This window comes from Scatophagus argus, chromosome 19 (genome assembly GCF_020382885.2).
Source record: "Scatophagus argus isolate fScaArg1 chromosome 19, fScaArg1.pri, whole genome shotgun sequence".
In the NCBI taxonomy this organism is placed as follows: domain Eukaryota; kingdom Metazoa; phylum Chordata; class Actinopteri; family Scatophagidae; genus Scatophagus; species Scatophagus argus.
Window position 1 is genome coordinate 1,057,623 of NC_058511.1, and position 15,209 is coordinate 1,072,831.

Genomic DNA, 15,209 nt, shown 5'->3' on the forward strand with positions numbered 1-15,209 from the left:
GAATGAAGGTTAAACTTCACAATACAGAACACTGCACCCTCAGGTCACTTCAATTTAAATAAAGCTTTAAGCTAATAGATTATGAAGGTAGAAAGCGTTATTATTTCATTGGTTTAATAACTTTCTTAATTCTATCATTCTTAACTTTGAGCTAACGTTGCTCCTGGGTCTTGCACCCGCTGCATTTAAATCAAATCTTCTTCATCTCCATTTATGCTTTATTTGTAACACTGATGTTAATGAGTACCATACAAAGGAACTTTATTACTATCTCATAAAAAAGCCATTTGAATAATGCTCATGCTGTTTTTTGTGAGGTAATTCCTAATTATTTTTCATAATCTCAGCGTATTGTGCAGTGACACACAGAATGTCCTGGGAGAACCTGGGATCCTCGTACCATCTGAAGAACCCAACACGACACAGCAGGGCCTCCTTTGGCCCGCGGCCCAACACGAACTTCAGCCTTTGGCTCTCGAGGTGAAAACGTTTGGCCGCAGCTGCTGCAGACTTTCAGACGCGTTTGTTTTAAACAGGTGAAAAGAGACTCGACCACAAACTGTTTTCTGTGTCTGTTAAGCCTTGTGTGCATTTCCTTCTGCTGGCTGAGGACCACAAAGCCTCAGAGCTGCTGTGCACAAACACCAAACATCCTCTGCTTCCAGCCTCTCTAATGTGAGGACCTGCTGCACGACACTGTGCACTCAACATCTTTGACTTTTGTGGTTGGTTGGACAAAACAAGCAATCTAAAGTCACTTCAGGTGAGCGTTTCTCACTGTAATCTGTCATTTTACAGAACGAACGATTAATCAGCAGGAACAAAGATCACCGGCTGCAGAAGCTTTTCAATCTATCAGGACGATGTGTGAGCAGAAAACGCATGAGGGCCTTTCACTCTAAACAAAACATTTGGTTTTGAGAGGACAAATGATCACTTTTTACGTTGAATACATGGAGCTGAGTCAACACGTTCTTACACCAATAATCCTGTCTTGCCTTGATAAAATAAAATGAGATGAAACTCTAATGGTGCTCATGGGAAGTCGGGCAGTATTAAAACTTCTTAGGGCGAAAGTTACTGTCGCTCTGCAGCTACTGTCACGTAAGCCCCTTAAGCCATATTTGCAAAGGAGTAATAACCCAAGGGATTTTCAGTGGTAACAACAGTGCAAGAACTTTAATCCCACAGAAATCTGCTGCGTCTTTAATCTTTAAAGTGAAACTTAGAGGAGTAGGAGTCACTCAGAATTTGCAGTACATTATAGTTTTCTGTTTCGACTTGTCATTCCTATTTAAAATTTGTCGAAGCTTCATTGTTACGTTGTGCACCTGATATTTTCTCCACCTGCCGAGCCAGAAAAGTGAAAGCAAGTGAAAATGGGGTATTTTTGGTTCTGATGCTTTCTGTCCTCACCACGTAGGCACATTTCAATGGTCACACAGAAGCAGACCCTTCAGGGCTAAAGGAGGTGACTGAAAATACACGTTCATGCACACTTCAATGGAACACACTAATAATACTAAACATTAATTTTAATTAGACTTTTGTTCCTGCTCAGCAACTGAGAGACCAGGGACTGACAACAATAAGGAGACAATAAAAATATCAAATATACAGACCCAGAGATGTATTTGATAAATACTGACCGTCATAACCTTTTGACAGAGCTTTTAGGACAAACTGCACGTATGGATGCTGTTCCTCACCGTGCTGAGCTGATTCCGGTGTAGCAGCGTCCCGGTCAGCTCCCGCAGTGACTCCTCCACCCGCCTCATGAACTCCACAGACGGGGGCCTCTGAGAGCAGAAGAGCTCCATTGATCTGGCGGCGACCTGGCAGCCCTGCAGGATGAGATCACGAGGTCCTAGCCGAGGGGGGTCCCTGCACGCCGCCACCACCGAGTCCAGGAGCTGGCACACAGAGTCCACCAGCACTGACCCTCCATCCCCTTTAGGGTGGAACCACAGAGGCTCCAGGCCTCTGTGGAGGCCACAAAGCAACTGGAGGAACCGCACATGAGGAAGACTGCAGGGAACCGGAGGCTGGGGGGCACTGACGGCAGGCTGGGGGTCTCGTGACAGGAGTCCAGGAGTCTCCGAGTCAAACAGGTCCTGTGAAGCGTTGTCCACCGGGTCATCATGAGCTGAAAAGTTTTCACATACACACAAAATAAAATCCACGACGAGTCAAATAATGAGTAGGATCATCTTCCACTGCTGTGATAAAAAAACTGAGCAGAGAGTGTTTTCATTCCGTGGCGCTAAACATGCTAAGAATCAATAAAATTAATGATCATGACACAGTAAAGAGGGAAACATGAGCCACCGTGGCAATGTGACAATAAAAATCATTCAGAAAAAAAATAACCTGAGCTCATTCAAGAAGCACTGATCATTCATATTGATGATTAGATAATTATTCTGTGATCTTTAAAGAACAGTTTTTCCAGTATGATCCCTGTGGCCCTGGGAGCCATTTGTGCGACTTTTACGACCATATTTCTTAAATGGGACCAAAACTGTGCTAAATCATCCTTTCATATTTTCTCTGTGAGCAAATTGTTTTGCTGTGGTGCCACATCACTCCTCTGAATAAACGGAACATTGAGGCAAAATCCAGAGCATTAAACTGGATTCTCATGTGAATGTGGGTATGTGTGAGACAGGCACATGTGAAGCTGTAGAAGTATTTTCTCCTTTTTAGGGCAGACTATGATGATGACTAGACTATGATGTTGTATTTTCAGTCCCTAAAATCACACACCAGTGAAACTACAGGGACTGCAGCCCATAACTCTGGACAGGTGGACCTTGGTGACCCCCCTCACAGGCTGCAGTCCTAAATGTCCCCCCTCAGCCTCTGAGCCGGTAGATTTAGGAGGACGAGTGTTTTCCTTGAAACAAGTGCTGTCATAAAGGCCACACTATAACCCTGTGTGTGTGTTTTAGCAGAGTGAACACAGTGTTGTTCCATCATGACATTTTCTCTACAGAAAAAAACACCTCCTATGTGAATTATAACACAATTTAAACCAGTCAAGATAACTTGGTCATAAAACGAGTCACAAGGACAAATACACTCTCAGCTGTGCATTACAGTAATTCCTCATTATAAAACTCAGTCATTAAGTGCAGGCTGGAGCTGGACAACATGTAAACAACACTGTGGATTTCACTGCAATCACAGACACAAACATTTTAAAAGTTAACGTGTCGCTGCAGCTGATCACTGACGGGTGTTTCTTTTATTTTGTCCACCCCTTTTCATATCACTGAAGGGGGGGCGTCTGACAGGACTGTTAGCCTGCATTAGCTGAACTTAGTAAACTGGAAACTGAGCATCTACTTTTCTGTTTTCCCGTCTCTGATTTGGTTTTAGAGCTCAGTATATAATGTAATAATTATTGCCCTTTCATCATTCTATAGCACACAAACAGGTGTTGTGAAGAGGCCCTCAGCTTGACTCCACCCATGTGACGGGGTCTCCGACACTCAGCTCAGTCAAGTCTCTGCTGGTTGGTTTGGGAACGTGCAAGACGTCATCTGTTTCCACCGCCAATCAGCTCGCAGCGAAGCTGGCTGGTCGGGTCACTAACAAAACTAAAACGAAACTGTAACTCACCATCATTGTACTTGTTCAAATTTAAGACGCTACAAAAGACAGAGTAAAATGGCAGCAGGTAAACACAGGTACGCTGCGGTTTCCGTGGAGACAATACATTGTATCACCTCACAGGTGTAAACTGGTGGCTTTCCAGGACGTTGCACAAGACGTTGCTTCAACTTGGGTCTTAACCAGGCTGATATTGTTCTTCCACAAATCAAATTAACTCTGACAGGCCCCTCAATGGTGAGGATTTGATGCTTTTCCCCAAAAACCAGAAAAAAGATTATTTTTGGGTTGAAGATATAGGAGAATTATGATGTTCATTTTTCACTACTTTCTGACATTTTGCAGACCACATGGTTAATCAAACAACCTGAAAAATGAGCAGAGCAAAAATGAGCATCAGAATTGTTGGCAACAGCCCTGAGGTGCAGTTGGTCCAGTGAGAAGTTCATACAACTTTCATAACAAGCTGGTCGCCAGCAGCGTCTGCACTCCCCACCCCCGCACTCACCTGAACACGTCTTACATGTCATTAATATTGTTGTGTTTATTTAATGAAAGCTCTCATGAAATGTCATTAAAGCAGCCTGCTGTGAAGAAATATTGAGCGTCCTGTTTGAACAACACACACTGACCTCAGAAGGAGGCACACGCAGTCATAAAGCTGACAAGCCCACATTCATCAGCATTACGTATGCAATCATTAGCAGCCCTGTGCGATATCCTCACTGAGGAGTCGTGTCCCCGGGTGCTGGTCCTTCAGACGTCCTCTCCTCACGCTGAAGCGTCAGTAAAGACACTCTGTGCTGGTGTAAACCGCCTGCTCTTCCTCTGACATGAGCTCACCTTTTAGCCGTGGCTCGTTTGCAGGTCACTGAATGAATTATTCTGAAACATTGATTTAAAAAAGAACTTCAACCTGTTTATACGACAGTGAGTCAAGCTGCGTGTATTGTCAGAAGAGCTCTTGTTGTGACAATAACTCTACTCAGACGGACGGCACATTCACTCACCTGAATGTGTTTGTGATAATGTTGAGCTTCGGACTAAAACACTGTGAAGGGGTCACTTTGAGCTCTGGGTAATTGGGACCACATTTCTCACTATTTTTAGTTTTATAAATACAGTGGATTGCTGGAGATAATAATCAGCAGATGAATCCAGAATGAAAGTAATCATTAGCTGCAGTCAAAATGAACTCCAACAGTGAGATGCTGCAGGAGTCGCAATCAGCTGATCAGAGATCAGATATAACAGTACAACAGTCACGGGGGAAACACAGTACTTCTACTTCAGTAAAGCATCTGAATACTTGCTCCTACCTGCCTCCTCCGTGCGGCTCCTCGTGCTCGACGTCACTCTGGTGATCAGCACTTCCTGTCGCAGCCTCAGCACCTCCTGCTGAAGCTCCTGGGCTTTTTCCTTCCAGCCTTCGTCGTGGCTCTTCAGCTTGCTGGCTAACACCTCAGTGAACTGTCTGCTGCTCAACCCTGACGGCTTGTTCTTTACTATGGCCACTGCCAGGGCGACTTTGGCCTTCATGAGAAGCCACTCGGCTTGACTCTCTCCTGAAACACAGAGAGCACACTGTGAATCAAACGACAAGTCAGCCTCGACTTTCAGCCAGTTTATATTTACATCAGACAGTGCGTGTTTTACTAAATAATGTTTTGTTTTGCTGAGGGCAAAGTACATAAACATGAACAAAACTTTGTGTCGTTCTTTTTCTTTTTATAGATCAAAAGATTCATCAGCTGTCAGATTAATGAAAAGGATCATTAGTTGCTGCCTACATGGATGCGTATTTGTATACAAGCTGGGTACCATTAGCTACTGATACAGGCTCAAGTGTCGGCTTACAAAATGCTTCCTGCCGTATATATATATATATATATATACTGCTGAAACACATTAATGATGATACCAGTTTGTGAAAGATGTATTTGACTTAAAACAACAGTACATTGTATCCGTCCGTTTTACGGATAAAAAAGCATCACTAAAACAGCATAAACGTGAACATTAGCATCTTATGCGAGCCTCCTAACCTTTAACTGGAGCAGCTCAAAGAAGAAACCCGCGAACACCGTAACACTGAGGGAAACATCACATCACGTTACCGCTGAGCTTCTTGCTCTCCGATATGTGACTGAAATGCAGCACTTTGTTAGGACAGCTCAACACGTTACCGTGCAGCTAACGGAGCTGAGTTACTGTTAAGATCAGGTGCATTAAGCTAAGCTACCACTGTAGCTACACTAAACTTGTAGTATCTTTTTTTGTTTGATTTATTTATTTATTTGTATGACAGACTGAATCCATATGTGTGTCCAAAAAGCGGAAGTAAATACAACTACTGCTGAAAACAATGAATATGAATTGAACCGTGAGGTTACCGTGTAGCTAGCTAACGTGGCCGCGGTGCGCGATTAGCCGCAACAGCTCGCACTGTTCATCAAAATTAACACGTCAAACTGTTCATGTTAAGTCTTCACAAGGTTTATGAAGTTACCTTGTAAATGTTCGTCCTTACTTTCCATTTCTCGACGCCTCTTAGCCATATCCCCATTAATGGGAACAGTAAGAGAAAGCTGTAACGACTTTGATGCTAGCTCAGCTTAAACGAACAGGTGTTACAGACAGAACCGTGACCGTCACATTCTGTGACAGGCAGCCATGTTGGACCTGTTGTCACAAAGGTCAGAGCACGCTGAGCCGAACCTGGCCAATGAAATGTGCACACACAGTGGCTCTAAGGGGTGAAACAGTTACCTGAACAGTTACCAATACCCTGACTCTGTGGAAGATTCACGAGAATGTTTCAGGTTTTCAGCAAACACATGTGGAAAAAGTCATTGCTGATATGTTTCCCTGTGTTAAACTAACGGTAGTCTAATTCACTGATAATTGTCTAAATTTGCATACAGTCATTGTTAACCTTTTGAAAGTTTCCTGAATGACATTTTCAAGCGTCCTCGATATGCAAGAGTGTTGTTGTTGTTGTTGTTGTTGTCGAAACACGTGTGACTGTTTTGGCTCGTGCAGCGGCAGGTGGGCCCCTTCCTGAGCTGATCTCAGGGGCCTCACTGCGGACTGCAGTGGCTGTTTCACAGCAGTGAAAAGGAACTAAAAATGCTTTCACTCAGATTCTGTACTGAAGTACAATATTTGAATACTTAACTACATACTTACCTGGCAGGGGAGATACCATGATCAAGAAGGTGGTTCACCCAGGGCGAGGCTCAGCCATTGCACTCCGGTTGTGCTGACCCCTGCGAATTCCCCAAATGTGGGAATCTCGACTGCATAATTTCTGGTAGTGGGGGACTGCGTTCGCGCTCTCCCCTGATTTTTTTTTTTTTTTTTTTTTTTTGGCAGTCGTGGATCAGCGGTTAGGGTGTCGGACCCGTAACCGGTGGATCGCCCCGGGTTTGCTGTGTGTGTGCACGTCACTTGGGTGGGTTAAATGCAGAGAACAAATTTCGTTGGAGTGAGTTCCCTCCAATGACAAAATATGTCACTTTATCACTTTATCTTATCTTAACTATTTTTACTTTATGCTTCTTTTAACTTGAACTCCACCACTTTTATACAGCAACGAATTCAGATTTTACATGCAAACCCTGCTTTCAAAATATGGTGCTTTCCATGTTTCAGTACAGGAAGAATATTCCAACTTATTTTTAATGCAAATCCACTTTGGGTCAGCATGCTCTAAAATCAGGTCATAGTGGAGCCGTGTTCCTTTTCCTTTCTTGTTTCAAGCGTCATCACAAGCAGAGATGGATAACTGAACAGGCCTCTGGGTTATGATGTTGAGATTTGGACTGTTGGTAGGACAAAACAAAAGAAGGTGTCACTGTCACGTTACAAACTAAACAGTCAATTGATTAATGGAGAAAATAATCAGCAGACTAATGCACAATCAGTGCTCTGACAGACTGCAACGTATTTGCTGAAGGTGGACAACAGCAGGAGAAAAATCCCTCTGCTGAGAAAGTATTTGAAAGTTCTTCTTCATTTAGAGAGGCAGCAGCTCGAGACAGAGGTCCTGCTGGACGGCCGAGACCCTCGGCCTCTCACAGAGACTGAGGCCAGCCACCTTTCCAAAGGTATCTCATCTGAGCTGCGAGTGTCCATGATGTGATTCCCCCAGTCAGCGCAGAGCCTGCAGGCATGCAGGTGAAGGTCAGGAAGGGGAGCTTTGCTTTGTGACTCAGCTCAGTGATCGATGCAGAGGCCACTGGAGCTGCACAGCATGGGTGTAATGTGCAGAGTGGACGTTGTCAGGGTGAAATGGTGTGTGATCAGTGATTTATGGACAAAACCTGGACCCTGAAAATTAATACTGGTTGTATGCTGCAACTAATTTTTGAGCCAGAACTGCCTCAGAGGGAACCCTGCAGTCCAATTCCCTTGCCTGTTTAAATGAAGCTTTGAATGAATGAATGAATGAATGAAAAAGAAGAAGGCAGCGTTAGATGAGGTGCAGCTCCTCCTCAGGATGTCAGTTCACTGCTGGTGCCTTAACGCCAACATGGCAGCAGGATGATGCGAGCAGGATGTATGTTTCAGTTCAGTTAAACTGAACTCTATTTACACACAATACAAGGACAGCAATGGAAATATTTAATCCTGAGGCTCCACAGTGGCTAAAACAGATAAAGTAACTACCTGCACTCCATGTACTTGTACTTTACGTGAGTATTTCCATTTTATGCACTTGATACTTTTTCTCCACTGCAATTCAGAGACAAATATTGCACTTTTTACTCCACTACATTTATTTATTAGCTTTAGTTACTTTGCACATTCAGATTAATAATACAGAACATAAAAGTAGGACCTATTAGTATGGCTGAGACCTTCACCAACTGCAAAGGGGTATAGGTATATATACTTGTTCCCCACCTAACAGTTTTTCAGAACTGATGAAGCTGCTTGGATGAGCAGTGAAACGTCTTCAAGTCAATCTTCACAAGTCCAGGTGCCTTGCTTTAACTCTTTGAGTGAATATGACCTGGATGACTGAGAATTTCCACAGATTTCCACAGATATGTTCATTAACACTTTCAGTGCAGGACTTTTACTCGTGACGAGTATTTTTACAGCGTGGTATTTTTCCATCAGTGAAGGCCCTGAGATCCTCCTCAGGCTCTGCTCCCTGGTTCCCCTTCAGTAAACTGTGATCAGATATTAAACAGTGGAGTGTGGGGGGAGTCTGGAGCTTCCCCAGCTGTGTTCAGGAGGTCAGGGAGCTGACGAGGTGCCAACCCTCACCAGCCTTCACTCATCACACTGTACAGGAAGTCCTGGGGCACTATGACCCAGCAGGTCTCCTCTGCAGCCCCTCACACAGACTGAGAAGAGATGGAGTCTGATGGCGGGGAAGGGAGGAGACGTTCACATACTTTCATCCCATATATGCTCTGTTTTACTTCTACTGCAGTACATTTACTACATTACATTAACTGAAGTAAAGGAGTACTTCATCCACCACTGGCTGTCAATAAGTTATAATTCAATTTATGTGTTTTTATATGTCTTACATGATTTTTCCTTTTGCTCACTTTGTCTTCACTATTTGACATAAATTTCCGATCCTCACTTGATATTTCCTGTTCTGCGTACATCTTCTTCACCTTGTAACTGATCATTCTGATAAGCGCTGCATATATGTTATTAATATTATGTTCTAATCACTGGACAGAAAAACAAAAAAATGAAAAACAATTCTGGTAACATTTCTGTTGTTTCTGAAGCAGAGCTGCTGGTTTCTGTTATCTTCTGCTAATACACTCAGTACCTTTTAAACATCAGCTCACTTTGAGCTTTGGGAAATTGAAACTGGTGTTTTTCACAAATTTCAGATGATAAATAGATAATTAACCTGCAGAAAATTTTATTTTGAAAGATAGATTTTAAGAGAGCAGATGGCAGCGTTGGCATGTAACTGAGTACATTTACTCATGTACTGTCATTAAGTAGAATTTCCACTTTACTTGAGTACTTATTTATTTATTTTTAATACTTTATACTTCCAGTCCACCACATTTTAGAGGCTGAAATAAATAAATATTGTAATTTTTACTCTACTTCATTTATTTCATAACTTCCAGCAAATGGAAAAAAGGTGGCAGTTGTTCTTGTTCCTTCTTTATTTAATTTTATTATGTAGCTTTTTTGTGTTCTTCTGTTTGTATGTGACTCTGATAAAAATGTTTCAAAACGCCATGCCAGTAAAGCCAACTGAAGTGAATACAGACAGACAGTCAGAGACAGAGAGACAGACAGAGACAGTCAGACAGGCAATCAGAGACAGGCAGTCAGAGAGACAGTCAGAGACAGACAGTCAGAGAGACGGAGGGATGGAGAGAGACAGACAGAGAGACAGACAGTCAGAGAGACGTAGGGAGGGAGAGAGACAGTCACAGACAGACAGTCAGATAGACGAAGAGAGGGAGAGAGACAGACAGACAGTCAGAGAGACAGTGAGAGGGAGAGAGACAGTCACAGACAGACAGTCAGAGAGACGGGGGGAGGGAGAGAGACAGTCACAGACAGACAGTCAGAGAGACAGTCAGAGAGACGGGGGGAGGGAGAGAGACAGTCACAGACAGACAGTCAGAGAGACGGGGGGAGGGAGAGAGACAGTCACAGACAGACAGTCAGAGAGACGGGGGGAGGGAGAGAGACAGTCACAGACAGACAGTCAGAGAGACGGGGGGAGGGAGAGAGACAGTCACAGACAGACAGTCAGAGAGACGGGGGGAGGGAGAGAGAGAGAGACGCCGCCTGCAGTATAAAAGCAGGAGTCAGACTTGAGCAGCTCTGAACTTGTGTGGAGACTCTGAGCGGATTAAAAAGCAGCAGAAAGACGACAAAGTGTGTTTTCATTTGTGCACTGGAAGCTGATTTTATTTGGAAAACGACCCCGGGGATGATGGAGAGGGCGCTTCGTGTGTTCCTTTATTTGTATTTCTTGGATATTTAAGTAGATGTAATAAAATGCTGCGGGTGAAGTGATGAAGATGAAGAGGAGGAGGCAGAAATGCGTCTCCCAGCCTACACCTGTCGTCTGATCGTTGGATAGCTGCTGCTGCTGGAGATGGAGCCGCTCTCCTTTTGGGTTTACCACAGACGAGAAGCGCGAGCGGTGGATGAATATTGGAGTGCTTTCAGGGTGATCTCCAGGCTTTCCTTTGAGCTCAATGACAGGGGGATCTGACCAGGGAAGGTGGAGGGATGGAGAATGCCAGTCAGCTCAAACCGACGCCTGTCATCTACGGAGAGCTGTTGAACATCTCCACCAACTACACCCATGCCAATTTCACGTCGAAGGCGGAGGCGAAAGGCAGTAACTTGGCTTTCCAGGCGGGTCTTGCCGTGACCTTAGCCCTCATAACTTTCGCCACGACGCTTTCAAACGCGTTCGTCATCGCCACCATTTACCAGTCCCGAAAACTACACACCCCGGCGAACTTTCTGATCGCCTCGCTGGCCGTCACGGACCTCCTGGTGTCGATTTTGGTGATGCCCATCAGCGCGCTCTACACGGTCAGCCAAACGTGGACATTGGGGCAGGTGGTGTGTGACATCTGGCTGTCCTCGGATATAACGTGTTGCACCGCGTCCATCCTCCACCTGTGCGTAATTGCGCTGGACCGCTACTGGGCCATCACTGACGCGGTGGAGTATTCCAAGAAGCGCACGCCGGGGCGCGCAGCAGGCATGATCGCCACCGCCTGGGTGATCGCCATCTCCATCTCCCTGCCGCCCTTCTTCTGGCGCCAGGTGAAAGCAGAGGAGGTGACGAGCTGCAATGTGAACACCGACCACATTTTCTACACCATCTACTCCACCTTCGGGGCGTTCTACATCCCCACCCTGCTGCTCATTGCCCTGTACGGGAGGATTTACGTGGAAGCCCGAAAGCGCATCTTGAAGCAGTCTCACAACAAGCCGGGGAAGAGACTCACCTCGGCGCACCTGATCACCAACTCCCCGGGCTCGGTGGCGTCCACGACCTCCCTGAACTACGGGACGAACGACACCTCCTCCTGTGACACTACCTCGTCCGCCAACGTGAGTCAAGTCAAAGTCACTGTGTCCGACGCGCTGCTGGAGAAGAAGCGGATCTCCGCCGCCCGGGAAAGGAAGGCGACCAAAACTTTGGGGATAATCCTGGGAGCCTACATCATATGCTGGCTCCCGTTTTTCATTTACACTCTTCTAGTGCCTGTCTGCGAGTCCTGCTTCCACCCGGAGCTATTTGACATATTCACCTGGCTGGGTTACCTCAACTCTTTAATCAACCCCATCATTTACACCATGTCCAACGAGGACTTCAAACAGGCTTTCCACAAACTAATTCGTTTCAAATGCTGCAGGGCATGAACGGTGATTACCAGCCATAATAACCCCCTCCTCCCCCTGCAAACCCATCCCCAATCATCTGTATATGCCAGAATCGAATCAAATCCACACTCACCCGCAAATCTTTCACTCCCCAGCTTTTCCCTGAGGGTAACACCACCACCATCCAGATTGTTTATGATGAGGTGGCGGCAGGTTGACTGTGAAAATGTGCTGACCTGCCTGCATCCAGCCTGCATTCTGCTCTCTGATGGCACTGCGTAATGAATGGCTGTCATTTCTCAACCGCTGGAATTTAAAGACAGACGGCCACTGGTAGTGCAGAGAGGAAGGGGATGTGTCAGTGTGGAAACTGTGTGACTGGTGTTGCGGCTGAAGGTGTTCTTGTAGTGACTTGGAGAAAGCCCATAGCCCCAGATGCAGGGGCCCCCACCTGTACGTGCTGCACTGGACTGCAGCCTACAGACTCACTTTGCCATACAAGTTTGACAGTCAATATCAGTTGACTGGTAAGCACAAACAGCTTAGGACTAAGCTATCATGAGCCCCAAGGGCAAAAAATACAATTTGTGTTGTTTCATTTTCCTGACTCAATAAGGGGAAATAACTGGTGCCTACAAAACGTTTCGTTTAGTTCCTAAGATGTGCCTGGCCCAGGCGGAGATAAAAGTATGATTACAGTTTGAGGAAAAGACAGATCTAGTTCATTGCCGTGGCCAGTGTGTGTATTTTCTTTTTTTTCTTGCTGTGACTGATATTCACTTTAAACAAAGCTCCAAAAATGAGTGTAAATGTACGAATCTGTATGCACCAGTGTGGTTTTTACTTTAATTTCCTGAAGAGTCTGGATTGTGCTCAGTTGAATGGCTATCACACTGTAAAATAGTGCAACATGACCTACTCTGAGGGAAAGAAGAGCTGATTATATCTACCAGACCTCTTGTTGAAGATGCATTCTTAATTGTTAATATTAGCTTTGATGTTCCATTTCATGTCAGGGGAACCAAACACAAATCCAAATCTAGCTGACCACGGCTGATAATGAACAGGAATGTTCATACAGTCACCACTTTGAATTTGAATCCTACACTGAGGAAGGTTGTGGAGGATGATTTCTTTAAAACGCTTGAAAATGTCATGGTATTCTGATCAAAATCACACTTTTCCTCCCACCAAATCATCACATGTTAAATGTCAAGCTGCAGCTGCTGCTGATCCTTGAGAAGAACATTTTTGAAAGAAAAAGAAGAAAAATCCAATCTGTTTGTTTGCAGGGTTTCAGCAAATGATGCAAATAATAATTATAATATTAATGACGACAAAACGCCAGTGATGAAAACATTGCTCTACACTGCTCTACTCTATACTGTCATTTGGGCCAAAAATCAACTAAACTGGAATCATTTTCATTAGCAGCCTATTTCTCTACTGGAATCAAAATCTTGGCGTTGTGGAGGAGGCCTTTAGGCCATTGTGTGGGGATAAAAATGCTAAGAAATTGGGGACATTGCCCTGAGTATTTCCAAACTGCTGGCTACAGCCCTCTACATTTTGTGCAATAATTTAGCAAGTCTCATAATGTGATCTAAAAATGCATAGGAACTCTGTCTTGTTTATTTTAGGGAACAGTTTTAGGGACTTATTTGCTTTCCTGATGAGAGTTCAATGCAACAGTTGATACTACTCCCATGTCCGAGTGTGAAACAAACGTGAAACAGGTTAATTAGTGAGCTTTGGAGATGTTGGCAGGAGTATTTTAGACCTTGGACAGAGATGGGTTAGCTGTTTCCCCTCATTGGTCTGCTGGCTCACTTCATATTTAAAGGCTCTATGTGTAACTTTCAGAAAATCTTTGTTTTTAATGACACCATTCCATTTATTTGGACCACAATAACTAGCTTGCTGTTTGCAAATTACTTCATCAGCTAATGCTAATTATACACCTTTGCTTTAGATGGATAGATAGATAGATAGATAGATAGATAGATAGATAGATAGATAGATAGATAGATATATAGATAGATAGATGCTTTACTGATCAAGAGGGAAATTCAGGAAAGGTTTACACTTTTACATCATTTATTGTTGGCTAAAATCAACAACATTTGTCTTAATACACATCTTAGAACCACGGTTCACTGCAGATGAAGTCATTTGGCAAGCTAGTCAGCTAAACATATCCACTCTGTCATAGTAGGCAGTCACACTCAGATAATATCCTGCTAGTAATAACCTTAACAAGCAACTAAGCTAAGGTTAGCCATCTAGCTGTAACCAATGGTGAATTTAGTCAGAATTTCAAAATCAAAATCCAACATGGCCGCTCCACACATCACAGCAGTGAAAGCTGTAGAATAAACTTTATTAGCACTTACGTCTTAGTTGTATCTCAATAAATCAGACACATATTGTTCAGCTTCTATTTGTGGACATGCTGCTAAGGTGTCTGTAAAATACTGCACAATGTCTTGTTATTAGCTGGTATTGCTAGCTAGATCAGTTTTTGTTGTTTTTTCAACTTGTTGTACTGGAATGCTGTCATTTTAGGTGTGATGTTCTGAGTTAAATGGAACACAGCACTAGCGCTAGCTGATAAAGCAATACAGCCAGTCTACCAGCCACATCAGCTGTAATGAGTCTGCAGTAATTCTATCAAGACAGTAGTTTTGGATGATAGCTAGCTAGCTGTTCAGCAAGCTAATGCGAGCTAACATTAGCCAGCTTAAACCACAATACTACAACATGTTGACATTGACATTCTTTGCAGTACTGTTAGCTTTGAGGCTGGACTCTGTGTTGTTCTGGGTGCTGGTCTTTTGTTGACCGTTTCTAAGCTAATATTAGCTACTATTGCATGCTGTTGGTGCTGTGGGAGAGGCGAAGAAAGGTAAGGTACATGATTTATATATTAGATATTTTGTGATGTTTTGTGTCTCTTACATAGACATCAGGCCACAGGTTGTTATAGAAAACTCAGAAAGTCAGGGAAGGTCTCATGGTCTCACAGACATGAGAATTGTATCAATTTGTTCATCTAACTCTCAGCAGGAAAGCTAAAATATTTCTTTATTGGGGTTCGCCTGAACTGTAAGCACATGAGGACATGCATTTGTTCGCAAATGAAAGGAGGAAAACTTACTAAATGACCCTGAAGAATCCAGAAAGCTGTCGCAGAACAGCTGCGAGGAGTTTGTTGCACTGGTAGAAGCAGATTGTCTCTG

The 15,209-nt window shown here is 44.0% G+C and overlaps 2 protein-coding genes and 1 non-coding gene across 9 annotated transcripts in view; 2 read left to right on the forward strand and 1 right to left on the reverse strand.

Moving 5' to 3' along the window:
• Positions 1–6,343, reverse strand: part of mei4 (meiosis-specific, MEI4 homolog (S. cerevisiae)) — a 53,110-nt gene extending 46,767 nt beyond the window's left edge. For 4 of the 7 annotated variants that reach the window (XM_046372930.1, XM_046372926.1, XM_046372931.1 and 1 more), the window contains exons 1-3: positions 6,125–6,342; positions 4,935–5,199; positions 1,710–2,146 (exon numbers count right to left, since the gene is read on the reverse strand). In XM_046372930.1, coding sequence (XP_046228886.1) covers positions 1,710–2,146; positions 4,935–5,199; positions 6,125–6,181 — 759 coding nt within the window. In that variant the 5' untranslated portion in view covers positions 6,182–6,342. Of the gene's footprint in view, positions 1–1,709; positions 2,147–4,934; positions 5,200–6,124 lie in introns of all 7 variants that reach the window. The other 3 variants (XM_046372928.1, XM_046372927.1, XM_046372932.1) reach the window with 3 other exon arrangements.
• Positions 6,344–6,796: 453 nt separating this feature from the next.
• On the forward strand, positions 6,797–6,960 carry LOC124051103. The gene has a single exon (XR_006841751.1). It is a non-coding gene; the product is annotated as a U1 spliceosomal RNA (small nuclear RNA).
• Positions 6,961–10,554: 3,594 nt separating this feature from the next.
• Positions 10,555–13,967, forward strand: LOC124050413 (5-hydroxytryptamine receptor 1B-like). Its single transcript, XM_046372924.1, is given in 2 exon segments — positions 10,555–10,846; positions 10,848–13,967. Coding segments are annotated over 2 exon segments (1,185 nt in total). The 5' UTR covers positions 10,555–10,823; the 3' UTR covers positions 12,010–13,967.
• Positions 13,968–15,209: the final 1,242 nt, after the last annotated feature.